This window comes from Crocodylus porosus, unplaced genomic scaffold (assembly GCF_001723895.1).
Source record: "Crocodylus porosus isolate Cpor-Errol unplaced genomic scaffold, CroPor_comp1, whole genome shotgun sequence".
Lineage (NCBI taxonomy): Eukaryota > Metazoa > Chordata > Crocodylia > Crocodylidae > Crocodylus > Crocodylus porosus.
In genome coordinates, this window is record NW_017728918.1 from 70,911,457 (window position 1) to 70,939,259 (window position 27,803).

The following is a 27,803-nucleotide window of genomic DNA, read 5'->3' on the forward strand; positions in this document are numbered from 1 at the left end:
CCCATCCTATTCTCGTCCGCCCACCCTTGTAACCTGTCTAGGTTGAATTGTAGCCTGTTGCATCTTTCCAATGTGCCCACGTCCCCCCCACATCTTAGTGTCATCAGCAAATTTGAACAGGGTGCTTTTTACCCCCTCCTCCAACTTTGGTTAGGAACTGAGAGGATGGTAACATAGAAGAGTGGATGCCTGAAGGAAAATAAATGTCTATAGAAGGTTTTTTAAGCCTAAGTCTGGTATACGTGTGCTTTTCCCCAAACAAAAACTGATGAGAGAGAAAAAAAATTTGTTTTAATGTCCAAATAGGTGCACAACACTGAATCTCTGGATGTGACTTTCCTCTGTATGGAGATACGCATTTTAAACTATTGCTCTTGTGATTCTGCCCTTCAGGATGGCAATACAGCTCTTCATGAAGCATCTTGGCATGGATTCAGTCAGTCTGCCAAACTGCTTGTTAAAGCAGGAGCTAATGTTCTTGCCAGAAACAAGGTGAGACACATGCTGAATGTGCTTTCAGTTCTGATATGAAATGGCTGTTCCTCATCACTGTTGATTTTTGATAGTGACACATCTCAACAGGCAGTAGTTCAGTTCCTAGTGAGATTTCTCATTTCATTTGAATTAATTATGCCTGAATGATTCTACCACAGACAATAGAAAATTCATATTTTGACAGCTGACACAGGAGAAGCTCAGTAATACTTTGGATGATACATTAATTATGACTGAAGAATAATGGGATTCCTATGGAAACCTCAACAGAGCCCTAATTTATATTGAATGGATTCATTGTGCTTGTGATTAAATTGAATATTAGTTGAGCTAATGGGAAAATAGCATTAAGAATCTAACTTAGCAGAAATTAGGGAGCTGAATCTATATGCAAACCACGTAGAAAAGAAATCGGTATCTGTAAATGTCTCTCTTCTTATATTGTATCTGGTGAACTGTTTAGAAAGGAGAATTAACAAAGCAAGGGGTCTTATCTCCCATCAGAACTGCAGACAGGATATTTTACAGCACAACAAGAAGTTAGGAAGTGAGGGCTGTAAAACTATTATAAATTAGTGCAATGAAACCATGAAATAAAGGGGTTTTTTTGTTAAGATTAAAATAAACTACTTTATTAAGATCAAAATAAAGTACCTACTGGAGGCTAGTCTTCAAATCGCCTAATCAAAAAGGTTAATGAAAAAATTTCAAATGTAGCAAAGGGCAACAAACAGTATGTGCTAAAATAGGGTTTGGAATTTTTCAGCTGAACACTCATAGTGTAGGGATATCACTATCTCCTTTGTTACAGGCAATAGGAATTATGGGGCATAAGGCATTTGATTTTATCTTTGAACATACGTAAAGGAAAACTGCATAACATTTCATTAAAGAAAACTGTAAAAATATTAAACAAGCAGACAGTTTAGAAGAGCTGCAATCTGTAAAGCTAAATCGTACTATGAAAACAAAGGAAAAGAGGAAAGAAATTAGAAGAAAGGAAACGCCTACTAACCTAAGACAGGCATAGCCCCATTTTCAGTCACAGTTATTTGTGGTTACTTTGGTAATTGCAACTCTCTGATGATGCTGTTTCAATCGACTGTTGCACCCTTTCTGTTTATATTAGGTCCCCAGCTTAATTTTCAGTTTCTAAAGTTTAATTATTTTGTCATCATAATATTTATGCTTATTCACATTAGACATTTCTTTAGATAACTCCCATAATGATGCATATTATTAGAGAATAGCAGTGTCTCACTTTCTCATTTCATGAACCTTTATACAATACGTGTATAACTTTTATGGTTCTGTTTAAAATATGATTTGCTGTCCTATGTGTTTGGGTACTATGGAGCAATAGAAGACATTAACATCAAAGGAGCTGTAAATACTGGATAAACTGCCAATCATTTTGAGACAGCCCTTTATCAGAGTGTGAATACAACAGAGTGACAAAACTAAGTTGCTGTGGCAGTCCAGATTTCCTCATATTGGCCGGTACCTGCTTCTGCTGTGTCCTGAAGGAGATAATACTATGGCAGAGTGGGAATATAGTTCATAACTTTGACTTTTTGCTGAGGAAGCCAACTGACAGATTGTTTTAATGATGTGGAGATTTGTCCAACAGGAGCTGCTAAGAGATTGCAAATTCATTTTTCATAGGCAAATTTTCTTTAAGTATAAAAGCCTAGCATGAAAGAAGACACACAGATTGAAATGTGACACCTTTTTTTAGGATTTATGTCAATTTTCTACACATGGCTTTTTTTTATCTTTCTGTATCTTTCTGAAGGCAGGTAACACACCTCTGCACTTGGCTTGCCAGAATAGTCATTCTCAAAGCACTCGTGTTCTGTTACTTGGAGGATCACGGGCAGATCTCAAGAATAATGTGAGTTTCAAACTAACGGGGGGTATTTATTATTATTTTGCTCCAGCTTCTGGAACTAAAACTTGAAAAATACTATGGTGTGAGTTGTTTATTAGGAGGATGGAGGAAAATTGCAACTGTAGACAGGCTAAACATGCTTCTAAAATGTCTGGTTGAAAAAACATCAAAATTTAAGCTTCTTAGGTGGGTGGAAGAAACAGTAAAAGACGTTGGTCTGTGTAACAGTTAAAAGCACAAGCTATCCTTGATCATACATTTAAAACCTACATGGCCCTACCCAAGTGCTGAACTGGAAGCGTGTAAATGAAGGCTCCTCTGTAACTGCATGATGGAAATGCTGAGGTGGGGTCAGGCACCTATGCGGACCAACAAAATTCCTTAGAGAGATTCCTTCATCAGGGCACGTTACCTCAAATTGTGTAGGTCAACCAAACTGGAGGGCTACAGATGGTTTTGAATTTTCAAATTGCTTCCTTCCCTTTTGTGGTTCTTAAAATAGGAACAGAAAATAAGCATTGAAGCCAAATATTTGAAAGCGTAAATATTAGCAAAGCCTGCAGAAAAGCAGAGTTTTCTAAAAGCCTTAGGCCTTTATATCTGTATTTACTGTATAATTTCCAGTGCATGGGCCCAGTTATTGGTCTGTGTCTCCTTTCTCTTTCTCCCCTTCTTAGTGGTGATATTTTAGGCTAGGTACAGCCATTTGGGAGGTTAGATTGCATTAAAATGGCCACCCAATCTAACTTGGTTTACCCAGGTGCAGACCTTACACTTAGATCCCTAGTTAAGTCCATCTAAGTGTGAACTGTACACAAGTTCAAGAAGGTTAGATTGGTCTAAAAATGGCTAACCTGATCTAAGTTAAACTATCTCCAAGGTAAGATTAATTTAGATTGGGTATGGCAGTACCAGTTTAACTGAATTTCTGTATAGTTCCCAGCACAACCCAGGGGCTGGGCAAGCCCAGTTGCTGGCCACAGCCCTGGGGTTGTGCTTTCCCTACCCGCCATGGCACCAGGCTATTATTAGCCCCCTAGCCCCTCACCCTACTCCCAGATGGACAGTACTTCCCCACAGACCAGCCACCCTCACTCCCCCCACAGCCCACCAAAGCCCACCCCCTGTCCCTATTCCTCCCAGACCCAGCAATGCTCCTGCACTGCCACAGACCCCACTTGCCCCCCACATTCTGCCAACCCTCCCAGACCCCAGCTGTCCCCCCAGTCATGCCAGATCATGTGTACTAGCCCCGTCCCCCTCACCCTCCATCCTGACCTGCCTTGGATTGGGTGGCCATTTTTAACTAGATCTAACCTCTCCTACTCTTCCTGAATGGTCTGTACATACTGTTAGGGTTATAGCAGTACTGCTATATACTGCTTTGTTCTGCCATGTATACTGGATATGTTGTTGTGCTGTATAGTTCTGGTTTCAGGAGAAGTGTCATGGTTTTTCAAAACAGACCAACCTAACATAATTTTAATAGGGTGTTTTATCTAGGAAACTGGTATTGAAATAGAAAGGGGTATGTCATAAAATTATAGGGTTGGAAGACACCTTAGAGGTTATGTGCTCCATGCTATATATATAAAATTCCTGGAACAGACTGCCTTTTGACCTGTTCCATCATTTGTGCCCTTCATCTTCCCCAGCTAACTATCTTTTAAGCACTTTGTGAAGCAAAATGGTTCTTCCTGTTGTTGTTTGTTTCAGTAGACAACACTTGCTTGAGATGTGTTGAAGGACCAAGACAGTTATAACCTTTTCCACATTTAGAATCCTGGCTGTACATAAGTGTATGGCCCAATCCTCAGTTGGTGTCAACTGTTAGCTGTTTTGAGGCCAATGGCCACCTGAGGACCTAGTTCACAGCCTCCTTGGGTATATGCCTTGCACCCTTCTACAAGATAACCATGCACTCTACAGTACTGGAGACAAATCATTTGATTTCCCAGTAATACATATAATTTCAGAGGAAAAAATATATATGGGTCTCTGTAGGAAATAATGCAGCAAAGACCCATGTCATTCACCACATCTCCAGTTCAGTATTAAATAGCTTTATTATTTCATCCCTAGAACACAAGCTTTTCTATTATGATGACATGCTTAGAGCTTTGTTTCTGTTTGCAGGCAGGAGATACCTGTTTGCACGTTGCTGCTCGTTATAATCACTTGCCCATCATTAGGGTACTCCTCAGTGCTTTCTGTTCTGTCCATGAAAAGAACCAGGTCAGTGCATGAATCTCACCACAGTTACACACCCTTTTTATAAGGCTACTCATTGGAACAAACAGCCTTGACTTGGTTGGGCCTGTTGGAGTAGTCTCTAATTAATACACATCTTACGGTGATATTAAGAAGCGTGGGCTTCCAAAAATAGCCTTAAAGGAATGGTGTGCCTGTGACATATTATCATTTCAGGACATGTCATTGCATTTACATTTTATTTATAACATTTTGTAGTTATTATATTTTATGCAAATAAGGTTTTTGTTTAAGAAATGGGAAATAGAGGTTGGAGCAGGGATTAGGAGTTGGGACCTCTGGGCTTTAGTCCCCCATTCTGCTGCTAATTTAGTATATGGTGACACTGGGCAAGGTACTTTTACCTCATTATGTATCACTTTGCTCATCCGTAGAAGAGGGTTAATGCCATTACCTCCTTTGCAGAGGTATGGAAACAGAGCTCATTTTGAAGGTGCTTAATGTACTGTATACGTGAAGAGTTTTTATTGACATTTGTGTTTTATTTTTTTGTCCTGGTGCTTGTGGGAAGCAAAAATTGAAGGGAAAACTTGTTTTAAGTACAAAGTAATGATCAGTCTAAACTGGGATTAACCATCCAGATTTGTTTTAGAATGCAAACAAGCAACTGAATGCTGTCCCTACAGCACTGATAGGGTGGTGTAACAGAATGGATTAGCATGTTAAAATGGAAAGCTGCTAAGAAAAGCAAAATTATATGGTACTTTACCAAATCATCTCATGTTACTAAATAACTTTCTGTATAGGGTACAGGATCCCATGGATGTTTTCTAATTTGTATGTTTAATCTTGTTTTCCAGATAGGGAGTATTACAACTAATGGAATAGGTTTAAACCAAATGAAGTTCACTATGTAATTTCATTTTAGGAAACGAATCAAGTTGCTTATAAAAATGAGCTACTGAATGCTATTACCTAGAATTAGGATAGTGTAAACTGAAACTGTTTCCTCTCTACCCTGAAGTATTATCCACGAGGGCCAAACATGCTTCTCTCTTAAACTGATGCTGGCAAGTGTTAGCTGAGGCTGAGCATGGTCAAAGTTATTTTCACTTGCACTTCAGGTTCCTGGCCAGAGATGAAGGACAGTGGTGCAGTGCTTTGATCTTACATTGCATAGCTTCTTATGTAGCTGTGTTCCCAGAATCATGTTTTCTTTAAGGAACATCACTGTACCAAGATCAAACAGAGTTTTGCTGCTATATGATTATTTTCCAGGGCATATCTTATACAGAAGTGGCTCATTTGTTTGTGACCATCAAAGTTCAAACCACCAAATCTACACAACTGGAAAAGAAATAGGGATATGTTGCAAGGCTCAGTTCTGCCCTCTAAGGCATTATAGGTCTTGCAGCTGGAGGCAGAATTGATCCATTTGCTTTCTCCTTTCCAAAACAATGTTCCTTGGTGCACAGTCACACAGATCACTTATTTTATCTGAAACGTATATAACCACAGCTCTAACTGCCTTCTCAAAGCAGTGTGAGTTAGTCCATCCTTTAAAGCTTGCCTATTTTTGACCAACCCTAATTAGATCTTAGCAATCTTGTAACTAAATGTGGGCGTAATAAATGGGCGTAAGCAACTGAAAATACAGTATGATAGAAAGCAGAGATATCTATTAGCATTTTGTATGTTGCTTTGTACATTTCAGGCTGGAGACACTGCACTACATGTAGCTGCTGCACTAAATCATAAAAAGGTGGTTAAACTCTTACTGGAAGCAGGAGCTGATGCATCCATTGTCAACAGTGTAAGTAGAATGTAGAATCCCTTCGGGCTCTTATGTTCATGTTTCAGAGAGAACTTCCTGCAGATTTTGTAAGTCTCAGCTGACAATATGTGGATGTTAGTTCCTGAATAAATCAAGATGCTTGATTATATGACACGTGCACACAGACTGTTTAACAACTTCATTTTAGATGTTTCATGATTTATTAGCTTGATGCTGACTGAAAGAAATAATTTATTTCTTGTCCTTTCAGGCAGGTCAGATACCTCTAGAGGTTGCCAGACAGCACAATAATCCAGAGGTTGCTCTTCTCCTCACTAAAGCATCTCAGGTACATTTTAACTGTTTTTTTCTTTCTCTTTTTGAGCAATAACCCCAAGGTATTAGCCGACAGGAACATTCTGGGATATCTTCTGGGCCACATGCCTGGAACTGAAGCCAAATTCTAGGCAATGGGCTCAGTCTGCCTAAATCCAACATTTAAATGATGCTGAGGCCCCTGACACATTACTTTTAAGATATGATTAACAAGTTAATTTCACCTTTAAATAGTAACTGGCTACATGCACAGCTCAGTTTAAGGCGTACTAATGCAGTAAATGAGCCACAACATTATTCCGCATATAATGTGGGGTGTCCATGCTACTCAAATGGAAGTACAAACTAGGATGTATGTCCCCTGACTCAAACCTCTTGTTTTCTAGACACTTCATTGTTGGACACACTCATATAACATGGAATAAATTTGTGGCTCATTTGTACCATGTCTTAAATTGAATGTGTGGCTGGGACTGCTCAAAACTGTGCTCCCCAGATTGGTGGTTCATGGGGTTTTGACAGGTTCCAGTGTATGGAGAACCTGGCATCAGGCTGCTGCAGCCCAATGCTGGGCTCTCCATGCACTGGAGCTGTATAACTCTGTGTTCCACCCATTTGGGTGGCACATATGGTTTTATAGCTCCTGGTGCACAGGGAACCCAGCATTTGGCTGTTGTGACGTAATGCTGAGCTACTTGTATGGAAAGCTGTCAGCTAGGACTGAGGACCAATTTGGTGCTTGGCCCCAGTGACAATCAGCTGATTGGTGTCATTTTGCTGATGCAGGGGGAACCTGGGCCTCCCTCTGCACCTGCAAGTAAGGCACTATTGGGATCTGATCCCCAATCCCAGAATCACATATCCTCCCCTGCACATATGTTAAGACAAATGTCTCTCAGGGGCTTGAGTTCCTCAAAACATTGGTTCAGCTGCCACCTAAGTCTGGAGGTTGTTAAATTGCGTAAGTGCCTAAGTTTCTACCATAGGATTGCCTACATTTCTGCTGCTTGGCTTATGCACCACTACATGTATCCTGATAATATTGCTGAGTGTCTGAGCCCCGGCAGGGTTCACACCCCAGGCTTTTCCCTGCCTCTGTTTGTTGGACTTGATCTGGGAGATGTTCTCAGAGTTCACCCACCAAGCTGGGTCTCATAACACCAGTGGGGTGGCGGCAGCAGCACTGACTGCATAGCCAGTATTCCAGTGATTAGAGCATGCTCCTGGGAATCCATGTTCACATCCCTCCTCTGCCTGATTTGCAGCAGGGATCTTAACCAGATCTTCCACCTCCAAGAAGTGTGTCCAAACCACTGAGTTATGGAGTAGTCTGAGGTGTGTGGCTCTCAACCTCTCCTGTTGAAACTGTTTCACTCTGTGTAAAATTGGGTCAGACCATGAAAATTATTTCATAGTTTGGTGGTTAGTACAGTCACTAGGAGACCTCCTGTCCCTCTACCTCCCCTTACTGAGTTTTGAGCAAGTAAAAACTGACTCAGTTAAGGCGCTTAGCTCCAGGGTATAGTTTGTAGTGATGAGTTGAGAGAGATGTGCAACTTCCTGAGGGGAATTATGATATGGCCTTCTCCCTCTCTGGTATGTTCTGCTGGGTAATTTGGAAAGCTTCTTGCTCAAAATGATGACTTTTTTGGATCCCATTCTTAGGCACCTGTCTCCATGCATTACATAGAGACCCTGCATACCTAACCTGAGACTGAGGAGTTTACTGGATAGCAAAGTACTTAAGATGAGCAGAAGGCAGGGCACAGTTGCACTTTATAGAGTAACTAATTGAGAGGTGTGCAAGTTTTCATGAGCAATAGCTTATATAGCAACAGAAGCTATGGAAGGACTAAAACAATTTAAAACCTGACTTGAAATTACAGAACAAGAAGTCATCCATAGACTGCACTGTGTTAAGCATGGCCTAAACAGAGACTATGTATTCTTATCCCATTAGCTGAATAAAACTTTATAATCCCTGTATCCCTATGGATTCATTGCTTTGTTTTTCTCTTCAACGCACCTTTGTCTCTCTCAGTAGTGCCACCTGTCCTTCCCTCCCTTTTTTCCTATCCTTTGTTTTTAAACCACTGTATTTGAATGCCTGCTTCCTACAAGTTCTTTTATAGCATCTGATTAAGCAAGCTATTGGTTATGAAAACTTTCAGTTAATCAACAAGGTGCAACTCTGCCCTGTCTCTTGTCTGACTTCAGACTAACGTGACTATCTACCCCTCTCTACTTAAAGTTAGGTGCTATGATTTTCAGCATTTCAATTCCTAGTCCCTTCATGGATCTATGCCAGTATTGGTAGATTTCTGCAGTACGAATGCTCCCATTACGCACTGCTGTGCAAAGCAAATTGAAAAGGTTACCCCTTTTGAAAAAACCAAATAAATAAGCCTGTATTATTACTTAATTTCTGAAATAGGGCATCAGTAGAAAAAGTGGTGGTGTTTATTGATTCAAAATGTTGTCTTGCCTCAGGTCTCACGCTTTAATCGTGGAAGAAGCCTGAGAAAGAGGAGAGAGAAACTGAAGGAGGAAAGGCGAGCTCAGTCTGTACCAAGAGACGAAGTGGTACAGAGCAAGGTACAGCTATGTATTACCAACCAGCTTTATGTGCTTGAAGGCATTGAGTGATTAGAATAAACCCTTTTGCACTGATTCAGTTGAATCTGCCTGAGCAGTTTCCTGTGCAGCAATACAGGCGCTTTGAGAGATGCACACAGCCCTAATTATCGTGAGTTCTGTAGGTGTTCCTCACTTGATGCTTTTTGGGGATGGCCAAAGGAGGGTGCACAGTGCATCTCACATTGTTGTTGAAGACTCTCTGCCAGTATTTCTGTTATGTGAAAAAAATCAGAACAACTTAAAATTGTGGCTTTAAAGAGACACTAGCCAAAACTACCTCCCTACCCCTGAAGCTGCTAAATTCTTCTTTTTTTTTTTTTTCAATAGGGCAGTGTGTCAGCTGCTGATGACACTCATAGCAGTGACCAGGCACCCCAGAGGAAAGATTTGAAAGATGAACCCCCGTCAGCCTCTCCAGATCCCAGAGGAAAGAACAAAAAGAAGAAACTAAAAGGAAAGGTACTGGTAGATTTGAAGTAGCAGAGACGGGGACTTCTGTTGAGAATCCCATCTCCCTACCATCTCCAATGCTTGCTGCTCCAAGTGTGAGAGATAGATATTGAGTAGTCAGGAATCAGTTTCTGAAGGGGAAATCATTCCACTGGAGATGGCGTCAGTCATGCCACTGGTGCGATGGGCTGAATTCTGATACTTGCAGTGATAATTATTATCAAACTGGGAACATGTCAATGCTACTCAAGTGAGAGTAGAGTAGAGACTAGGATGTATGTCTCTGGACACAAACCTCTTGTGCTCTTGTGTTCATTGAGCTGTTTTCTGTCAGACCCCACGTAGTAGTTTGTTGGGGATTTTGTAATGGGGGAAATGCATGTTTTTTCTTCAGACTTCAGCACTCTCAGACCCCACTTCACCAGCTGACCAGCAGACCCTCCCTGGTCCTCAACAGAATTTGCCCAAACGAAGAAGTAAACACCGGTGCTCGTCGCCACCACCTCCACATGAGTTCAGAGCCTACCAGCTGTACACACTGTATCGTGGAAAAGATGGGAAAGTAATGCAGGTAAATAAATTGCTGCCATTGAATAAAACAGCAAGTGGCAGTTGGGATTTGAGTACAGTTAGGAAATGAGGCAGCAAATGTTGATTAATTATATTTTCAAGAATATTAGAGATATTTGTGCCCTAGTTTGTTGCATGAGATTCATCTGTATTTTGACATGAAGAAGTTGGTTGTTGCATGCTAAGGAGGATATGGTTTAAGTGGCTCTAGATAACTAAAGCATTTCTTATATGTAGACAAGGTTTGATGTTTGAGAGACTTGGATCAGGGGTGTTCACCTGGTGGCCCACAGGCTGCATGAAGTTCATAAGGGGCTAACATGCACCTTGTGGGCTTCCACTCAACAACCACCATTCCCCATGTTGCACCTGTGCCAGTGGCTGGGGGCTCCCAGCTTCTGCTTCCTACTCCCACTCCTAGGGGTGGGGTAGGGCAGGGCAGGGAAGATGAAGGAGGCCAGGCTGCCTTGTACACACAGCAAAGGAAGAAGTTGAGCTGCCTACATTATAGTTTCATAGTTGGTACGGTTGGAAGGGACCTGAGCAGATCGAGCCCAACCCCCTGCCCTGGGCAGGAAAGAGTACTGGGGTCAAACGACCCCAGCAAGGCGTACATCTAACCTCCTCTTAAAGACCCCCAGTGTCGGAGCCAGCACCACTTCTCTTGGAAGTTGGTTCCAGACCCTAGCCACCCTGACAGTGAAGTAGTGCCTCCTGATGTCTAGCCTGAATCTACTCTCTGCCAGCTTGTCACCGTTATTCCTAGTCACTCCTGGGAGTCCTTGGGGGAACTGGGACTCCCCCAATGCCTGCTGGTCCCCTCTGACTGGTTTGTAGACAGCCGCTAGATCCTCCCTTAGCCTTCTCTTGTGGAGGCTGAATGGGTTCAGGTCCCGTAGCTTCTCCTCGTAGGGCCTGCCCTGCTGCTCCCAGTCATGCCAGTGGCCCTCCTCTGGACCCTCTCCATGTTGTCCACATCCCTCTTGAAGTGCATCACTCAAAACTGGATGCAGTACTCCAGCTGTGGCCTGACCAGTGCCACATAGAGGGGGAATATCACCTCCTTGGACCTGCTTGTGATGCATCTGTGGATGCATGACAAGGTACGGTTGGCCTTCCTGACCACATCCCCACACTGTTGGCCCATGTTCATTTTGGCATCAATAATGACTCCAAGATCCTTTTCTGCCTCTGCACTGATGAGAAGGGAGTTCCCCAGCCTGTAGGTATGTATACTGCTGGTTCTTCCCCCCCCCAGGTGCAGTACCTTGTACTTGTCTGTGTTGAAACCCATCCTGTTCTCATCCACATTGAACAGATGGGGGTTGGCTACCTGCATATGCAGTGGGGAGCTTGCCCAAAGTGAGGTGCATCAACTCGTGTACATTCACTCCACTTCAAACACTGCACTTCTGAGCCCTAATACATGTGCAACAGAGTTTCCACTCATTTGTTTGAATTAGCATGAGCCACCTAAATGAGAATTGGAAATAGTTGCCCAAATCCATTTTTAGAACAGCAGAAACCCATTTGGTAAACTATCAAATAGGTCCCCTATTGGAATATATTGTCCTTCAAATGTGAGGAATGGATTGTAATTTAATTGGGTATATTTCATCAAACTTCTGAAGTCCTACTGCTGCTTTAACGTGCACTGTATCAAGGCACCTTTGGAAGAGAAGCACTTGAGTTTCCAAGATTGGCTCCTCAGAGCTATCCCTAAGGTATTCAGATATATACCTTCATTCCCATAGTGCATTTGGGGAAATATATATACCAGAAGGTTAGAGAAGGAAATTGACAGACAGTCAAGTGTGTTTATGTTGATCTCAAACTCTCTGTGGCCCTGGTTCCCAGAGGTCCCAATAGATAGAGATAGGATGTATTAGAAAAGTCCAGAGATAAGAATGAATAATATTGGATATGAATTCAAGAAATAGACCTGAAGCATAATTATTATTATCTTTAATTTATTTGTTCTTGGTGGTGCTGAGGAAATGTTGGGCACAAAAAGTTTATCCATGCAAATCTGAACTAACTTAACATTTTAGTTTTTTTCCAAACAAAATACTCTGCAGACACTTGTTTCCTTCCTCCTGAAGCCCCTGAGAAATTGCAAGGAGAATAACACAGTACCAAACCAAATTGGCTGGGTGTGCAGGAAGTTCAGTTAAGAAGGTGTGAAAATATACTGTGTCAGGGCATGTTAATATGGGCAGAGGAATACAGCAAGCTACTGCTATTCCTTATTCTCCCAGGCTCCGATAAATGGATGTCGTTGTGAGCCCTTGATCAATAAACTGGAGAATCAGCTGGAGGCAACTGTGGAAGAAATAAAAGCTGAGTTTGGGACAGTGCAGGATAATATGAATGCCAAGCTGGGTCAGATGGAGAACAGAACTCAACATCAAGTAAGAAAATGGTCCAGATATCTAATGTCATTATTTCTCTATTAGCACTAGAAACATGGTTCAAGCTTTGTGAATGTTTTTAATTTTCATGGTTTGATCTTTTAAAAAAAATTAAAACATAGGCAGACAAGGTTCCTTGGGTAGGTGTGATATCTTTTATTAAACTAACTGAGTAGTTGGGGGAAAAAAGTTCTTTACAAGTTTTCGAGCACAAGCACCCTTCTTCAGGCACTGGGAGACTCTGCTGCTGTTCTGAGATCTCCAAGGTTGGAAATAAGCTACAAATGTGACAGGAGGTCAGTGAAAATATAAATAGGTGGAAATTTGGAAAACAATGGGTAGAGGAGGGAGGGGAGGAGGGAAAGAGGAGGAAATAATGGGTGAAGGAATGCAAAAGGTGTAAGCATGGGAGACTGCTGTAGTATTGAGTTCTCCAAGGTAGAAATGAGGCAGTCTGTGAAAAAGTAAATAGGTAGAAGTTAGGAAAACAATGGGGAGAGGAAGAAAGGAGGGAAAAATGTGTAAATGGTAAGTTCAAGCAAGTACCTGTTGAATCAGATGTAAGACAAGTTGTAATGTGCTATAAATCCCATGTCTACATTGAGTCCTTGATTTTTTTTGTATCCAGTAAATTTATGAAGTGAAGTTTGTAGGCTCAGCTATGAAGGGCATGTTGTAAGTTCCCTTTGAGGATTAGAACTGAGAGATCAGAGGGGCAGTGGTTGTCTGGTGAGAAGTGAGCACCCACAGGTAATTGGATATTTTTGTCTTTTGATGGATTGTTGGTGTGCATTCATTCGGGTTGTTGTTTGATTGCTACTACATATTTTCCATACTGGCATTTGGTGCACTGGATGAGATGCAGGTTTGCCTTGCTTTATGCGGTACATGTGTTCCCGGAAAACTGCATGTAACTTGAATTTGCATAAAGGGAATCCTGTTTATAAGGTAACAAATAGGGATATGTTCCCATGGTGGTGAGGGAGTGAGGCTGGGGCATGGGACGGGGAGGCGCGGCTGTTGTTGCTACATGCACCTGGGAGGGCTGTGGCCTGGGGGGGGAGGGGGGGCGCGTGCCCCCGGATCTGAGTGCGGAATGAGAGCAGGCTGCCGCTGTGGGCTGGGGCTGGTTGCAGCACCGAGCTCTTCCTGGCACTTGGTGCAGGTGGTGGCGGTGCTGGAAGGGCAGGCTGAGAGGGGCTATAGTGAATTTTGAGGGGCTCCAGGCCCCACTCCCAGTACCACAGCTGCCCACTCCAAGCACTGGGAAGAACCCAGTGCTGCTGCTGTCCCTAGCACAACAGCAGCCTGCTCTTGTCCTGCACACAGATCTGGGGACACATACTCCGTGGGAAGAGCCTGGCACAGACCCACAGCCCTCCCAGAGCATATCAACAAGAGCTGCACCGCTGCGCCCCGCACCCACTGGCAGTTCCCTCCACTTTGCTCCCTGCTGCAGCCCCGGGACCAGCTGACTCCACCTGCCTGTAGCCACTCAGCTGCGCTGCGCCCCTGCCCCCATCCCTTCCCCTACAGACTTACATCACATGTAATGAATTTGGGGTGTAAAAAGAGTCATCATATAAGAGTGAATTTGCATATATAGAACCTGCATAAAGCAAGGGAAGCCAGTATATGACATTTCTGGAGGTGCAGGTATAAGATCCAGGAATGGTAAGCATTCTGTTATGAGGTATAGTTATTCTGGGAGTGGCGATGTGTTGGCAGGTTTTACTTTTCTTGTCCTGGCATGGGCTGGATCCATTTGGTGTGGTTTGGGTCATAGGGAGTTTGCTTCTGGTGATGAAGTTAGCGAGGTTTGGTGCTTGTTTAAAGGCTAGGATGGGTGGTTCTGGGAAGATCGCCTTAAAAATTGGGTTGTCTTCTAGTATGGGTTGCAATTGTTTGAAGATTTTCCATGTAGGTTCCAGGGAAGAATGGTATGTAACAACTAATGGTTAGTTATGATATACCATACCATTAGTTAGTTATGACATACATTAGGAGACTCTGCTGGAATGGTCTGAAGAAGGGTGTTTGTGCCTGAAAGTTTGCAAAGAATTTTTTTCCAACTATTCTGTTGATCTACAAGATCACGAGATATCACTTCTACCGAAAGAATCTTGCCTGCCTATGTCCTTAGACCAACAACCCTGAAAAGTGAAACCTAATTTTTTAAACTGCAATGAGAATAAACATTTTCCAGATATGTTATAAGACAGGAATTGGTTTTATACATGGCCATATAACTGTGGTTTTCCATTCTACCACAGCTCCGTGTTTTAGATAAGCTGATGTCTGAGAGGCTATCTGCAGAGAAAACGGAATGCCTTCACCGCCTTCAACAGCATGCGGAACTGGAAAAAAATGAAGGAGAGAAACGGCAGGTAGGGGGGAAACATGGTTATAGATGGTTCACTGAAACATATATATGGGACTCAAAATGAAAACAGAAACAGCCTTTTAAGTCTTAACCTTAGCAATCAGTAATGTAAAACTTTGGGAGAATTATCCTGGCACATGTCTGCTAGGGGCCAGCAGGGGAGATTACGCTTAGAGGCAATCAACATGGGTTCATTCGAGGTAGGTCCTGTCAGACCAACCTGGTGGCTGTCTATGACCCAGGTCACAAAATCCTTAGACGTAGGGGTAGCAGTGGACATAGTTTTTCGGGACCTTTGGAAGGCCTTCAGCGCTGTCTCTCACCCCATTCTTGTTAAAAAAACTAGGGGACTGTGGCGTCAACATCTACACAGTCAATTGAGTCACTAAATGGCTGGAGGGTCGCACCCAGAGAGTGGTAGTGGACAGGTCTTATGTGACCTGGAGGGATGTGGGCAGTGGGGTGCCCCAGGGCTCAGTTCTTGGGCCCGCACTGTTCAACATCTTCATCAGTGACTTGGACGAGCGGGTTAAAAGCACCCTGTTCAAATTCACAGATGACACTAAGATGTGGGGGAATGTGGGCACACTAGAGGAAAGGAATGGGCTACAATCAGACCTAGACAGGTTACAGGGGTGGGCAGATGAGAATAGGTTGGGATTCAACACAGACAAGTGCAAGGTGATGCACCTGGGGAGGAAGAACCAGCGCCATACCTACAGGCTGGGGAGCTCCCTTCTTGTCAGTGCAGAGGCAGAAGAAGATCTTGGAGTCATCGTTGATGCCAAGATGAAAATGGGCCGGCAGTGTGGGGATGCAGTCAGGAAGGCCAACCGTACCTTGTCATCCACAGATGCATCTCAAGCAGGTGCAAGGAGGTGATCCTCCCCCTCTATGCAACACTGGTCAGGCCGCAGCTTGAGTACTGTGTCCAGTTCTGGGCAGTGTACTTCAGGAGGGATGTGGACAGCATGGAGAGGGTCCAGAGAAGGGCTACTCGCATGACCAGGGGGTAGCAGGGCAGGCCTTAGGGGTAGAGGCTATGGAACCTGAACCTGTTCAGCCTCCACAAGAGAAGGCTAAGGGGGGATCTAGTGGCCATCTACAAACTAGTCAGAGGGGACCAGCAGGCACTGGGGGAGTCCCTGTTGCCCTGAGCACTACCAGGAGTGACGGTCACAAGCTGACAGAGGGTAAATTCAGATTAGACATCAGGAGGTGCTACTTCACGGCTAGGGCAGCTAGGATCTGGAACCAACTTCCAAGTGGTGCTGGCTCCAACCCGGGGGTCTTTAAGAGGAGGCTAGATGTACACCTTGCTGGGGTTGTTTGACCCTCGTACTCTTTCCTGCTATGGCAGGGGGTCGGACTAGATGATCTGCTCAGGTCCCTTCCGAGCTATGAAACTATAGAACCTGGGCTAGACTTGTGCAACTGAACTGGAGTGTCAGGATACTGGATCTCTAACAAAGACTACTTTTCCATAAAAACACAACAACTTCCCTTGCCTTTTCAACCTTTGATATACCAGGTCCTGTAATATCATTGTTTTACTTGTTTTCTAGAAGGACTAGAGAAGATGCAGAGAAGGGCAACAAGGATGATTAGTGATTTGAAGGGGCATCCATATGAGGAGAGTCTAAGGAGACTAGCCCTGTTTAGTTTAGAAAAGAGATGCTTGCGGATAGACATGAGAAGGGTTTACAAAATACTAAATGGCAAAGAGAAAGTTAACAGAGATTTATTATTTTCTGGCTGTCTCAATACAAGAATTAGGGGTCACAAAACAAAACCAACAGGTAGTAAGTTTAAAACTAACAAAGGAAGTTCTTTTCTCATAGCATGTCATGAAAGTGTGGAGCTCATCGGCACAAAATGTTGTGGAAGCTGACAGTTTAGTCAAATTGAGGACATTGAACAAATTATTGGAGGAAAGGGGCATCAGTAGCTATTGGGCGTGGGTACTCAGGACTCAGCCTCTGAATCAGAACTTCCTAGACCCTAAATGCTGGAGGCTGCAAGTGAGAGAGGAACAGTGTAAAAAACTATGGTTATACCCAGTTCAGTCTCCCTTTCAACATTCATTTTCTGCCACTGCATGAGGGTCTTGTTACACATTACAGTTAGTACACGTTAATTTTATTTGGGTGTTAAAATTAGCATGTTCTTTGAGTTGCCCTACATTTAGGGTTAATGCCCCCTGTAACGTGACCTCTGACCTGCCCTGAGAGGGCTGGTGAGCAGAGGTGTGTCTGGGAGTCAAGATGGCTCTGTGCCTGCCCAACTTGCATGCTCTCAGAGGCAAGGTATGTGGTCCAGATTCATAGAATCATAGAAAATTAGGGTTGGAAGGGGCCTCCGGTCATCTAGTCCCCCTGCTCAAAGCAGGACCATCCCCAACTAGATCATCCCAGCCAGGGCTTTGTCTAGCTGGGTCTTAAAAACCTCCAAGAGTGGAGACTGTACAACCTCTCTGGGTAGCCTGTTCCTGTGTTTTCATAGATGTCATAGATGTTAGGGCTGGAAGGGACCTCAGAAGATCATTGAGTCCAGCCCCGCCCCAGGGGCAGGAAGTTGGCTGGAGTCACAGGATCCCAGCAAGATAAATGTCCAGTTGGTTAGATATTAGGAAAAACTTCTCACTTTATTACCTTCCAAGTGAGAAGTTTTTCCTGTTATCTAACCTAAACTTCCCTTGCTGCAACTTGAAACCATTGCTCCTTGTTCTGTCATCTGTCACGACTGAGAAGAGTCTAGGTCCATCCTCGTTGAAACCAGCCTTCAGGTAGTTGAAGGCTGCTATTAAATCCCTGCTCAGTTTTCTCTTCTCCAAACTAAATAAGCCCAGTTCCCTCAGCCTCTCCTCAAAAGTCAAGTGCCCCAGCCCCATAACCATTTTTATTACCCTTGGCTGAACTGTTTTCAATTTGTTTACATCCTTTCTGTAGTGGGGGACCCAAAACTGGAGATAGTGCTCCAGATGTGGCCTCACCAGTGCCAGATAGAGGGGAATAATCACTTCCCTCAATCTCCTGACAAACCTTCTACTAATGCAGACCAGTATGCCGTTAGCCTTCTTCACAACAAGGATGCACTCTTGGCCCACATTCAGTTTATTGTCCACTGTAACCCCCAGGTCCTTTACTGCACAGCTGCTGCCCAGCCAGTCAGCCCCAAGCTTGTACTGGTGCATGGAATTGTTCCATCCTAAGCGCAGGACTTCGCACTTCTCCTTATTGAACTTCATGAAATTTATTTTGGTCCCATTCTCCAATTTGTTGAAGTCTATTTGAATCCTAGCCCTACCTTCCAGCATATCTACTACTCCCCCCCAGCTTAGTGTCATCTGCAGACTTGCTGAGGGTGCGCTCCATCCCATCTTCCAGGTTATCGATGAAGATATTGAACAGAACCAGACCCAGGACTAAACCCTGGGGCACTCCACATGATACCAGCTGCCAACTAGACATCAAGCTGTTGACTGCTACCTTCTGAACCTAATGATGCAGTCAGTTTTCTACCCATCTTACAGTCCATTCATCCAACCCATACTTCCTTAGCTTGCTTGCAAGAATGTTGTGGGAGACCTGTATCAAAAGCCTTGCTAAAGTTAAGGTATATCACATCCACAGAACCAGTCATCTCATCATAGAAGGCAATTAAGTTGGTCCAGCATGACTTGACCTTGGTGAATCCATGCTAACTGTTCCTAATCACTTTCTTCTCCAAGTGTTTAGAAATGGATTTCTTGAGGCCCTGCTCCATGATTTTTCCACACACTAAGGGGAGGCTGACCAGTCTATAGTGCCCTGGATCCTCCTTCCCTTTCTTAAAGATGGGCACTATATTTGCCCTTTTCAAATCGTCTGGGACCTCTTTGGCTAGCAGCTTTGCAACCACGTCAGCTAACTCCCTCGGCCCCCTTGGTCCAGTCCCATGGACTTGTACATGTCCAGCTTTTCTAAAAAGTCCCTAACCTGTTCTTTCACCACAGTTGGCTTCTCATCTTCTCTGCAAACTGCTGCCAGGTGCAGTAGTCTGGGAGCTGACCTTGCCTCTGAAGATTAAAGTGAAAAAGGCATTGAGTACTTCAGCCTGTTTTGCATCCTCTGTCACTAGATTGCCTTTGCCATTCCGTAAGGGACCCACACTTTCCCTGATCTTCCTCTTGTTGCTGACCTACTTGTAGAAACCCTTCTTGTTACCTTTCTCATCCTTTCTTAACTGCAATTTCAGTTATGCTTTGGCCTTCCTGATTTCATTCCTGCAGGCCTGAGCAATAATTTTACACTCCTCCCTAGTTTTTTGTCCAAATTTCCACTTCTTATAAATCTCCTTTTTTGTGTTTTAGCTCATTGAAGAGTTCCCTGCTAAGCCAAGCTGGTCTTCTGCCATACTTGCTAGTCTTCCTGCACATCGGGATGATTTGTTCCTGTGCCCTCAGTAAGGTTTCTTTAAAGTACAGCCAGCTCTTCTGGACTCCTTCCTTCTCCCACCCCCCGACTGGCCTCCCAGGGGATCGAGCCCATCAGTTCCCTGAGTTGAAGTTTACTTTTTGGAAGTCCAGGGTCATTACTCTGCTGTTCTCTAAGTCCCACTGGGCCTGCCAGCCCCAGCCTGCCTGCAGGCTGTGTCCCTGCTGCCCCCGCCATTCAGATCAAGCCCATCACCCCACCTCTGCGAGCCTGGATTGCCACTGTCCCTTCATCAAGTGTGGGAACCCCTCCCTGCCACTCAGGACTCCCTGTCGTGTCCCCCCTCCCCCCCGGCTGCCCTTGTGGCTCACCTCCACACCCCATGTTCCCTGGCTCACCTACAATTGATGATGTCCCCAGGGAGCAAGCAGGGAAAGGGAACTGGGCCATTGCTGCTCTTCTGGCTGAGCCCAGCCCAGAGAACTTCAGCAGAAGTGGGTGGGTTCCTCTTCCCTGCTTGTTGCCCCAGGACAGCGCTGGAAGCCACAGATGATCTGTGAGGGCCGAGGGCAGAGGGGGAGCCCCAGGGGCTGGGAAATGCCTGGAATGGGAATGGAGGGGGGAATTTACCTTTTAGATTCCACCCCCATCCCTCACTGTCACTGTGGGGGACGATAGAGCAGGTGGGAGCAGTGCCTCCAGGGATGCTGGAGGATCACTCCCAACTGGTTTTGCCCTTGTGGAGTAGTCACACATCGCTGCAACAGGAGATGCCAAAAACCAGTTAGAGAGAATTCTCAATGGAAGAAGTTAATCTCCAAGCCACCCAGAGGGCCCTTAGCATGCATTTCCCTGTCCTATTGTGTGGACACTTCTGTTTTATGCGCTCTTAACATGTATTTTAAGTGAATGTATAACAACACCCTGACACAGGATACTGGGCAAGATGGACCTATGGTCTGCCTCAGTAAATGGCAGTTCTAATGTTCTTACATTCTTGTCACCAATGAGTTTTCAAGATACTGGAGGCTTGAAAACTGAATGTAACAAAACCCAGCTTTTCCAGTATTTCAGACCTTCTTTCTACACCTTTTAAAACAACAGCAACAAAAAGTCACAAGCTCAGGCTTTTCCTCCTTGTAATCTGTGTGGTTTCTCCCCAGAGAAGATCCCTTTTCTGCTTTTCCTTTCTTTCTATGGTATTTCTGTGTCCTTTTTTAAATAAAGAATGTTCATGGAGTGAAACAGGAAGAAGTGAAACAGGTCTTCTACCACAGCATTATGGCAATAGCACAGTTTCCTCAATTTAAGCAATGTTTCAAATTTGAGCCCTTTTATGCTCAATGGGGAAATAATTATGCTGGTTTCTTTCACGGGAAGTAAGTGAACAAGAATAGATATTCCAGTATACTCAACTATACCCACCTAGTCTCCTGCCCTAGCTTCTCTGCAGACTCTGAAAATTTGATGGAGAGGAGAGGTTAGGGAAAATCTTCTTGGCCTCTCATGCAGGGCCAGTTAGTGCTTTTTAAAAAGGAGTAAATTATCTTGGCACCTTTTGGTAAAGCCACCGGTAAGCTAGAGCTGTGATATGATCTATTAGGACAATCGAGTCCAGGTGTACTGTACCTGTAGGAACAGATATAATCTCTGTGTCTGACCTGTCTGTCATTCCCAAAATAATTTTTCCGGAGAAAGTACTTATGAAGATGAGTAAAAAGTAGAGCAGCCTCAAGGTTGATAAGAAGAGGCATAGGTATTAAATTGCCTTCTCAGCTTATAATTTTGAGGGCTAGCCTATGAATACTGAGAAAACCTGTCCTTATATATGTACAAGTAATCTCCTAAGAATACTGAAAGCGAAAGAGATCACCAATGGTATGTGACAAGCAATCGGGACTAACATTCTTGTTCTCTTAGGGCCTTATCCAAAATCAGTGAAAAGACTGGATTAGCCCTTTTATAAAGCCCTTAGGCAGAAGCCTTTTATTTCCATGGCCCAAACTTACAATGACATATAAATAACAGGAAAATAAGAGTAAATGGAGGAATATTCTTTCTTTGTAATTGAGTTCCTAATGCATTTTAAAATGTTTGCTGGCAGACAGCTTTCTAATGTTGGGAATATGGGTATTCAGTTAAGAACTTCTGTAACTTGAAAGCTCTTCGTTGATTATAATTTAGCGCTGATCTCTGATTTTTATAGCACAAAATTAACAATGAGGAGCACAGATCGGCACTGGTATTAAAATGTGTGCCCATGTACTGTTGAAGCAGTTGATCTGACTTCCCGCTTTAAAACCTGGCAGCTCTGACTGTATGTCACAATGTAATGTTACTAAATTTATTTATAGCACAAGAAAATTACCAGTGATTGTACATTTATACGTACTCAGCCTTATCATGCATGGCCAAAAGGCTGCATCTGAGATAACATGAATGGATTTAAAATGTGGAAAGTTAAATTAAAAATGGGTTTATGTCATTGTCCAATTCATATTTTTCACAGATTTCTTTGGTGGATGAATTGAAAACCTGGTGCATGCTAAAGATTCAGAATCTGGAACTCAAACTTTCTGGAGATTCTAGATCTTCAAGACCAAAATCAACTCTGTCAACTTGTGAGTCCCTCACGGAGACCGTGGATACAGAGAATCCCCATAGTGCCAAGGATGGTAAAACTAACCAGACTCCACTGCAGTCAGAGGGTTCACAGCAACATTCCTATATCACTCTTCAGAACAGTCTCTCAGAAGACATGGGCAGGAGTAAAGGCCAAACATCAGAACAAAGTTTTGGAAAGCATTATTTTGTTCCACATGACAGCATGTCAGGTACAATCCTCTTTGGTATTTTGGTGTAATATTCAGAACCCAAGTGCTGATTAACTGTGGGATGTTTTACAGTGCCAAGTATATTAACACAAGCCATATGCTTTCAGTCACCCATACATCCCTTCCCTACCTCCACAGAGAGACTTCCGGTTAGAACATACTGGGCACATGTACACGTGCTGATTTAAGGTGCATTAAGGGTACACATCTACACGTGCACACCCTTGATGTGCTTTAAAAATGGTGGTATTAGGCTAGTAATGCTTCAATCTGATACCTGGAAAAGCAGGTATTAAATTTAGGCATGAATAGCTAAAGTGCATTAACGTACATGTAGACGTGTTACGGCACATTAACACTGTATATGGACTGACTTGGGAGTCACTTTAGTCCCATATCAGTCTGTGTACACGGCATTAATGTGTTTTAACATATGCACATGTAGATGTGAGCCTAAATCACCTTAATGTGCATTAAGCTGATGCGTATTAGATTTAGGTGTGTCTAAATGCATGTGTAGACACACCCCTGCCTCCTTCAAGGCAGCTACCAACACTGCAGGGCTCAACTGACAGAAGTTCACTGTCTCATCTTTCCTTGAGACTTCCAGTTTATTTTATCTTTGAAGCCCGATCTTCTGAGGATGCAAACCAAAATTGTTTCTTTGAAGTTTCTACCAGTTTAGGGGATAGCAAGGGGCTAGATCTCTTCCAACCCAGGGTCTGACATAAGTTTGCACCAAATTGCTTGCATTGAATTAAGCATGTTATACTCACCTGTTACAAATGTATGGAACCCTGTTTCTTAGGTAAAACCTACCATTTTATGGGGACTGTACCCCATGATCACCATAGGGATACATGGTTTTCTGATCGCTGCGTTTCTGCAGGAGCAGTCTTGGATTCACAAAAGAATAAGCACTGTGCCATCTAGCCATGAACCTACATTTGCAGCTCTTTGCCACACACCCATATGCCTTGTATAGTAGAGGTGGGGAGGTTTAGATGCCCAAGAATGAGATTAAGAGGAGCCAGAATATTAAGGAGGGACCTGGTGGCATCAGCTAGTTAGAAATGCTGAGGAGAGGCGTGTGAGTAAATATGTTCATTTTAACAAGATTGTGAAGTTACTCTTACAAAGGTGGGATAAGGCAATAATAGTATAAGATTCTCCAAACTGTATAGCATTGTGTGAGAGAGAACTTGTCCTTCACAGCCTTCAGAACACATGCTATTTCTCCTTCATGATTCCCTATACAAAAAAAAATCTGCTCAGAACTGTGTTTTTCTTACAGGTGGAGAACAACAATTGGTAGCCAGTGGTTCAGCTCCTTCTGCAGTTGTTCCTCAAGCTGTTAGGCCTAAGGACAAAGCTGTTAGCTCTGCTGCTATCAACTGGTTCCAGCAGGAGCTGCCATCGTCAGAGCTTTTAGGTTCCAAATTAAAACATGTTAAGGTACAAACTGCTTTGCAGCCCTTGACAGAACTTGCAAAAACTGAGCAACAGAGTGGCTACTTCATAAACAAAGGAACTCAGACAAAGAAATCTAGCAAGAGTGGGCAGTCGAGACACAGGCCTCAGCAGCACTCAGTAACACATCAGACCCAACAGCAGCAGCCACCTGCTCTGCCTTCGGGTGATCATTCCACTCCTCAGATTAGAGACACTTCCCAAGCACTAGAGATTACTCAGTACTTTTTTGAGGCCGTTTCCACTCAAATGGAAAAGTGGTATGAACGCAAGATTGAAGAAGCCCGGTGCCAAGCTAATCAGAAAGCGCAGCAGGACAAAGCTGCACTCAAAGAACATATTAAAAGTTTAGAGGAGGAGCTCAATAAATTAAGGACTAAGGTACAAAAGGAAAGCTAACATCCATGAATCGGGTGCAGGAAAGGAGATGTTGCAAGACTGGTTTTGGAATCTGTTGGTATACAGAACGTTGTGCATGTTATGTACAAACATAAAAGATGCCCTTTTTAAGGAAGGAAAATAACAAAGGGTATTTATACATGAAAGCTTGCTAAGAATAGTTTTTCCAACTAAGAAAAGATATCAGATTTACCCAAAGAACCTTATCTGCTAAAGACATACAGCAACACACAAAGTAAGGGTGAAATCCTGGTTCCACTGAAATCAATGACAAACTCACTGGTTTCAACACCACCAGCGTTTCTACCTGAACAACTTGTTCAGCATATTCATTAGTTTCTTTGGTCTCCTCTTTGCCCCCCTAGGCCTGGTCCCAGAGCTGTCCCTAGGAGTATGCAGGGGCTGGGTGGTGAGCGACCAGAGCCGGCAGAGCAGGTTGTGGGGGTTGCCAAGCGGCTGAAGCAGGGGATCTGGGGGCAGCAAGCAGCCGGAGCTGGCAGCGAATTGTGGCAACCGTGGGATCTATGCAGTCACCCCAATTCGCTCCCCATCCCCAGGGATGGCTCTGCCTGGTTCCCTTTATGTGGAAAGAGAGACATCTTGTATATCTACAGTTCCTGAATTAAAAATTCTACAGATAAGCAGATAAGCAGTTTACACAGCTGTAAACTGATTCACAGAACTAACTTTTTTAACAAAACTCAGAGCCATTTGAACACGTCTTTCCTAAAAAATGGAAAACTTGGAACGTTGTACCCAACGTTCTCCTCTGTGATTTGCTACTCAGAAATACAAGCAGCCCCTGCTTAGCACTCTTAATTGGTTCCTGAAAAAATGAGCATTAAGCAAAACATGCTGCCAGCTGTACAATGCCTGTGAGCGTTGTAATGAAACTCACTGAGCACTAAGTGGACTCGGATATCAATGTAAAGCGAGCATTATAGTGAAATAGCACGACGCAAAACAGTGTTAAGTGGGGATTGCCTGTATTTATCTTATTGTTTAGCATTGTTTAGTTTATTGTGGTAGCATCTAAAGTCCTTGACTACATTGGGCCCTCATTGTATTACGTCCTGTACAACCATAAGATATCAAAGCTTATTTCATCTGCAGTCCCTCTTGGGTTTCCTGCTTGCATCAGGCAGGAGGCACACAAGGTACTATTAATAGGGACAAAGATATTTAATAGATACTGACAGCCCGGAAACAGCTCTTTCAAACTGCAGCACCCTACCATGGAAAAAGATAGAGGCAACCTCTTGACAATGAACATAACATGTGTGACAGTATCGTCAACACAGCATGAACTCTTTACAAATCCAACTTTTTTCATTTTAGTATGTGTATAAAGCAAAGAAAATTGTATTATATTACAGTATTTTTAATTCTTATTAATGCACTATCCAGACAAGTACAGTATATCTGTAGTAACTGAGATATTTGTTAGTTTTACTGCTTTGACTTCAGTAGTCAAAAATAAAGATTTAGACACTTTAGTATGTTTACAATTTTTAAGTCGGTTGTTTTAACTATGTAGGAATGCAGAGGAACAGCTATTTAATTTTTGTACCTTAATAAAGTGAATGTTTTTGCCAAGTAATTAAATATAAATGTTGCCAAGAAATCCATTTTCATGTTTTCTACTTTTGCTGATTTGAACATCAGTGACTCTATATAGGATATGTAAACAGGAGGGAAAAGAGGTGGTGTAGTCTAAATAGATGGCAATTAGGATCCTGACTGCTAATGCTGATTTGTCATAGATTTTCTCTATACAGAACGCAAAACTGAATGGCATCTTGGCTGTGCCTGAAGAGCTCATTGCCACTTTTGAAAGTGTACCTTTCTTTTTTTCGGAGTAGATGGTAGAAGTAAAAAGCAAAGTCAAGTTGATCAAGTCGGGGTTCTCTAGTGGGTGGCCTGTGATTTGTATGCAGTCACCAGAGGTTAAGCTGCAGCCCCCAGGCTCCAAGTCCCGATGCCCATCCCTCACTGGCTGGCTACTCAGCCTGATAGAAATACTTTACCAAGCTGGCAGAGGTAGCTTCGTAAAAACACCCTTCAGTCATAAAAACCTCTAGCAACCTGCAAACCCATCAATATTAACAATGCCCTGAATAGTTACTTATTTTTATAAGAACACCTTACAGAAAATATTCCTAAAAGACTATAATGTCTAAGAAATGCTAACAAAGAAATAACACCAACCCCTATCTTTATTATTCATTTTATTTTTTGCCTTTTTTCAGCACTCTTTTTTCCTCCCTTCACATGCGTTAACCAAATATGGGGTATATCTAAATAGATATGGTATGTCATTTTTTCTGATAGCCATAAATTCAGGGTAACAGAAGGAAGCAAGAAAAAAAACCCTTTAAACTGTATTCCATCTTTAAACTTTACAAGTATTTTAGTACAAGGCTGCTGTCTTGACCAACTGGTGCATTAAGTGCTGTATTTCTCACTGGGATAAAGTCCATTGGTTCTCAGTGAAATAAAGTCAGGATTTTGCCAGCTGAAGTGTTTTCTTAAGCTCCTGAAGTTGCATGTTGCCATGAGTTATCATCATCTTAATTGTATCCTGTAAAGAGAAACAGAATCTGCTGAACTGAACATATGTACTGTAACATGTTACAATATACAGATTTTCACAAGAGCTTCTGCAGTTCTCTCTCAATTTATTTTTCTGAGGCAGGCAACGGCAAGCAATAAAATATTCAGCCTCTGAGAGATAAAGACTGCACAATACTTTTATTGTTAAAGTAGACGGAGCAACTATTTATGGACTCTTCATTCTTAATGATGCCCTGGTTTAAAATGGTGTAAACATAAATGGTAAAAGCCCTTTCACTTGAAAGCTAATGAGAACTTTCTTTATGCAAGTCCAAATGCTTTTGAGGGGTAAAAACAACAAACAGATGTTGTAAAGATGTTTCCAGAACTAAACAATATACGGCACAGATGGAAGTCATAATTTTCACCTGATCTTGCCCCAGAAAGTGGCCTACAGCCATGACCAAACAGAACTGCAAGGATGCAGACCGCTTTAAAAGGGTCCAATTCCACAAAAATCTGAACCCTCACTGCTTGATGGTTCAGATGAAAACGCTCCAAAACAGAGCACGTTCTGTAACCTGCATCTGCGGAGCTCCCAGCCCATTGTTGTTTTCAGAATGGAAGGGGGGAAAGGGAGCAGAGGGAGTTCTGTCTGGGCTTTTTTCAGCCAGAGCTGGAGGGTAGGACAGGTGGATTGGAGCCCCTGTCCAGCTACCCCATCCTCCCACCCCGGCTGGGGAACCCCAAGAATGAGCACCCTCAGCTCCCTTTCCCCCCTCCCATTCTGAAAACCGTACTCCGGTTGGGAGTGGGGAGTGGTGTTGCTACAGAGACCGGGCTGCAGGCTGGCAGGAAGCAGCTGGAATCCTCCTGGGCCCAACAATGAACTTCGACTGGGTTGGGGGGAAAATCACTGCATTAATGACATTAGCACGTATACACATGTGCTAATGCGACTTAGCTATTCATGC

The 27,803-nt window shown here is 43.3% G+C and overlaps 1 protein-coding gene across 3 annotated transcripts in view; it reads left to right on the forward strand.

Moving 5' to 3' along the window:
* The window catches only part of ANKRD6 (ankyrin repeat domain 6), a 142,503-nt gene extending 117,392 nt beyond the window's left edge, over positions 1-25,111 (forward strand). For all 3 annotated transcript variants that reach the window (XM_019537750.1, XM_019537748.1, XM_019537747.1), the window contains 12 exons: positions 394-492; positions 2,291-2,389; positions 4,523-4,621; positions 6,312-6,410; positions 6,643-6,720; positions 9,198-9,302; positions 9,672-9,803; positions 10,189-10,365; positions 12,623-12,775; positions 15,049-15,162; positions 22,083-22,407; positions 23,702-25,111. In XM_019537750.1, coding sequence (XP_019393295.1) covers positions 394-492; positions 2,291-2,389; positions 4,523-4,621; positions 6,312-6,410; positions 6,643-6,720; positions 9,198-9,302; positions 9,672-9,803; positions 10,189-10,365; positions 12,623-12,775; positions 15,049-15,162; positions 22,083-22,407; positions 23,702-24,276 — 2,055 coding nt within the window. In that variant the 3' untranslated portion in view covers positions 24,277-25,111. The remainder of the gene's footprint in view (positions 1-393; positions 493-2,290; positions 2,390-4,522; positions 4,622-6,311; positions 6,411-6,642; positions 6,721-9,197; positions 9,303-9,671; positions 9,804-10,188; positions 10,366-12,622; positions 12,776-15,048; positions 15,163-22,082; positions 22,408-23,701) is intronic.
* The last annotated feature ends 2,692 nt before the right edge of the window (positions 25,112-27,803 follow it).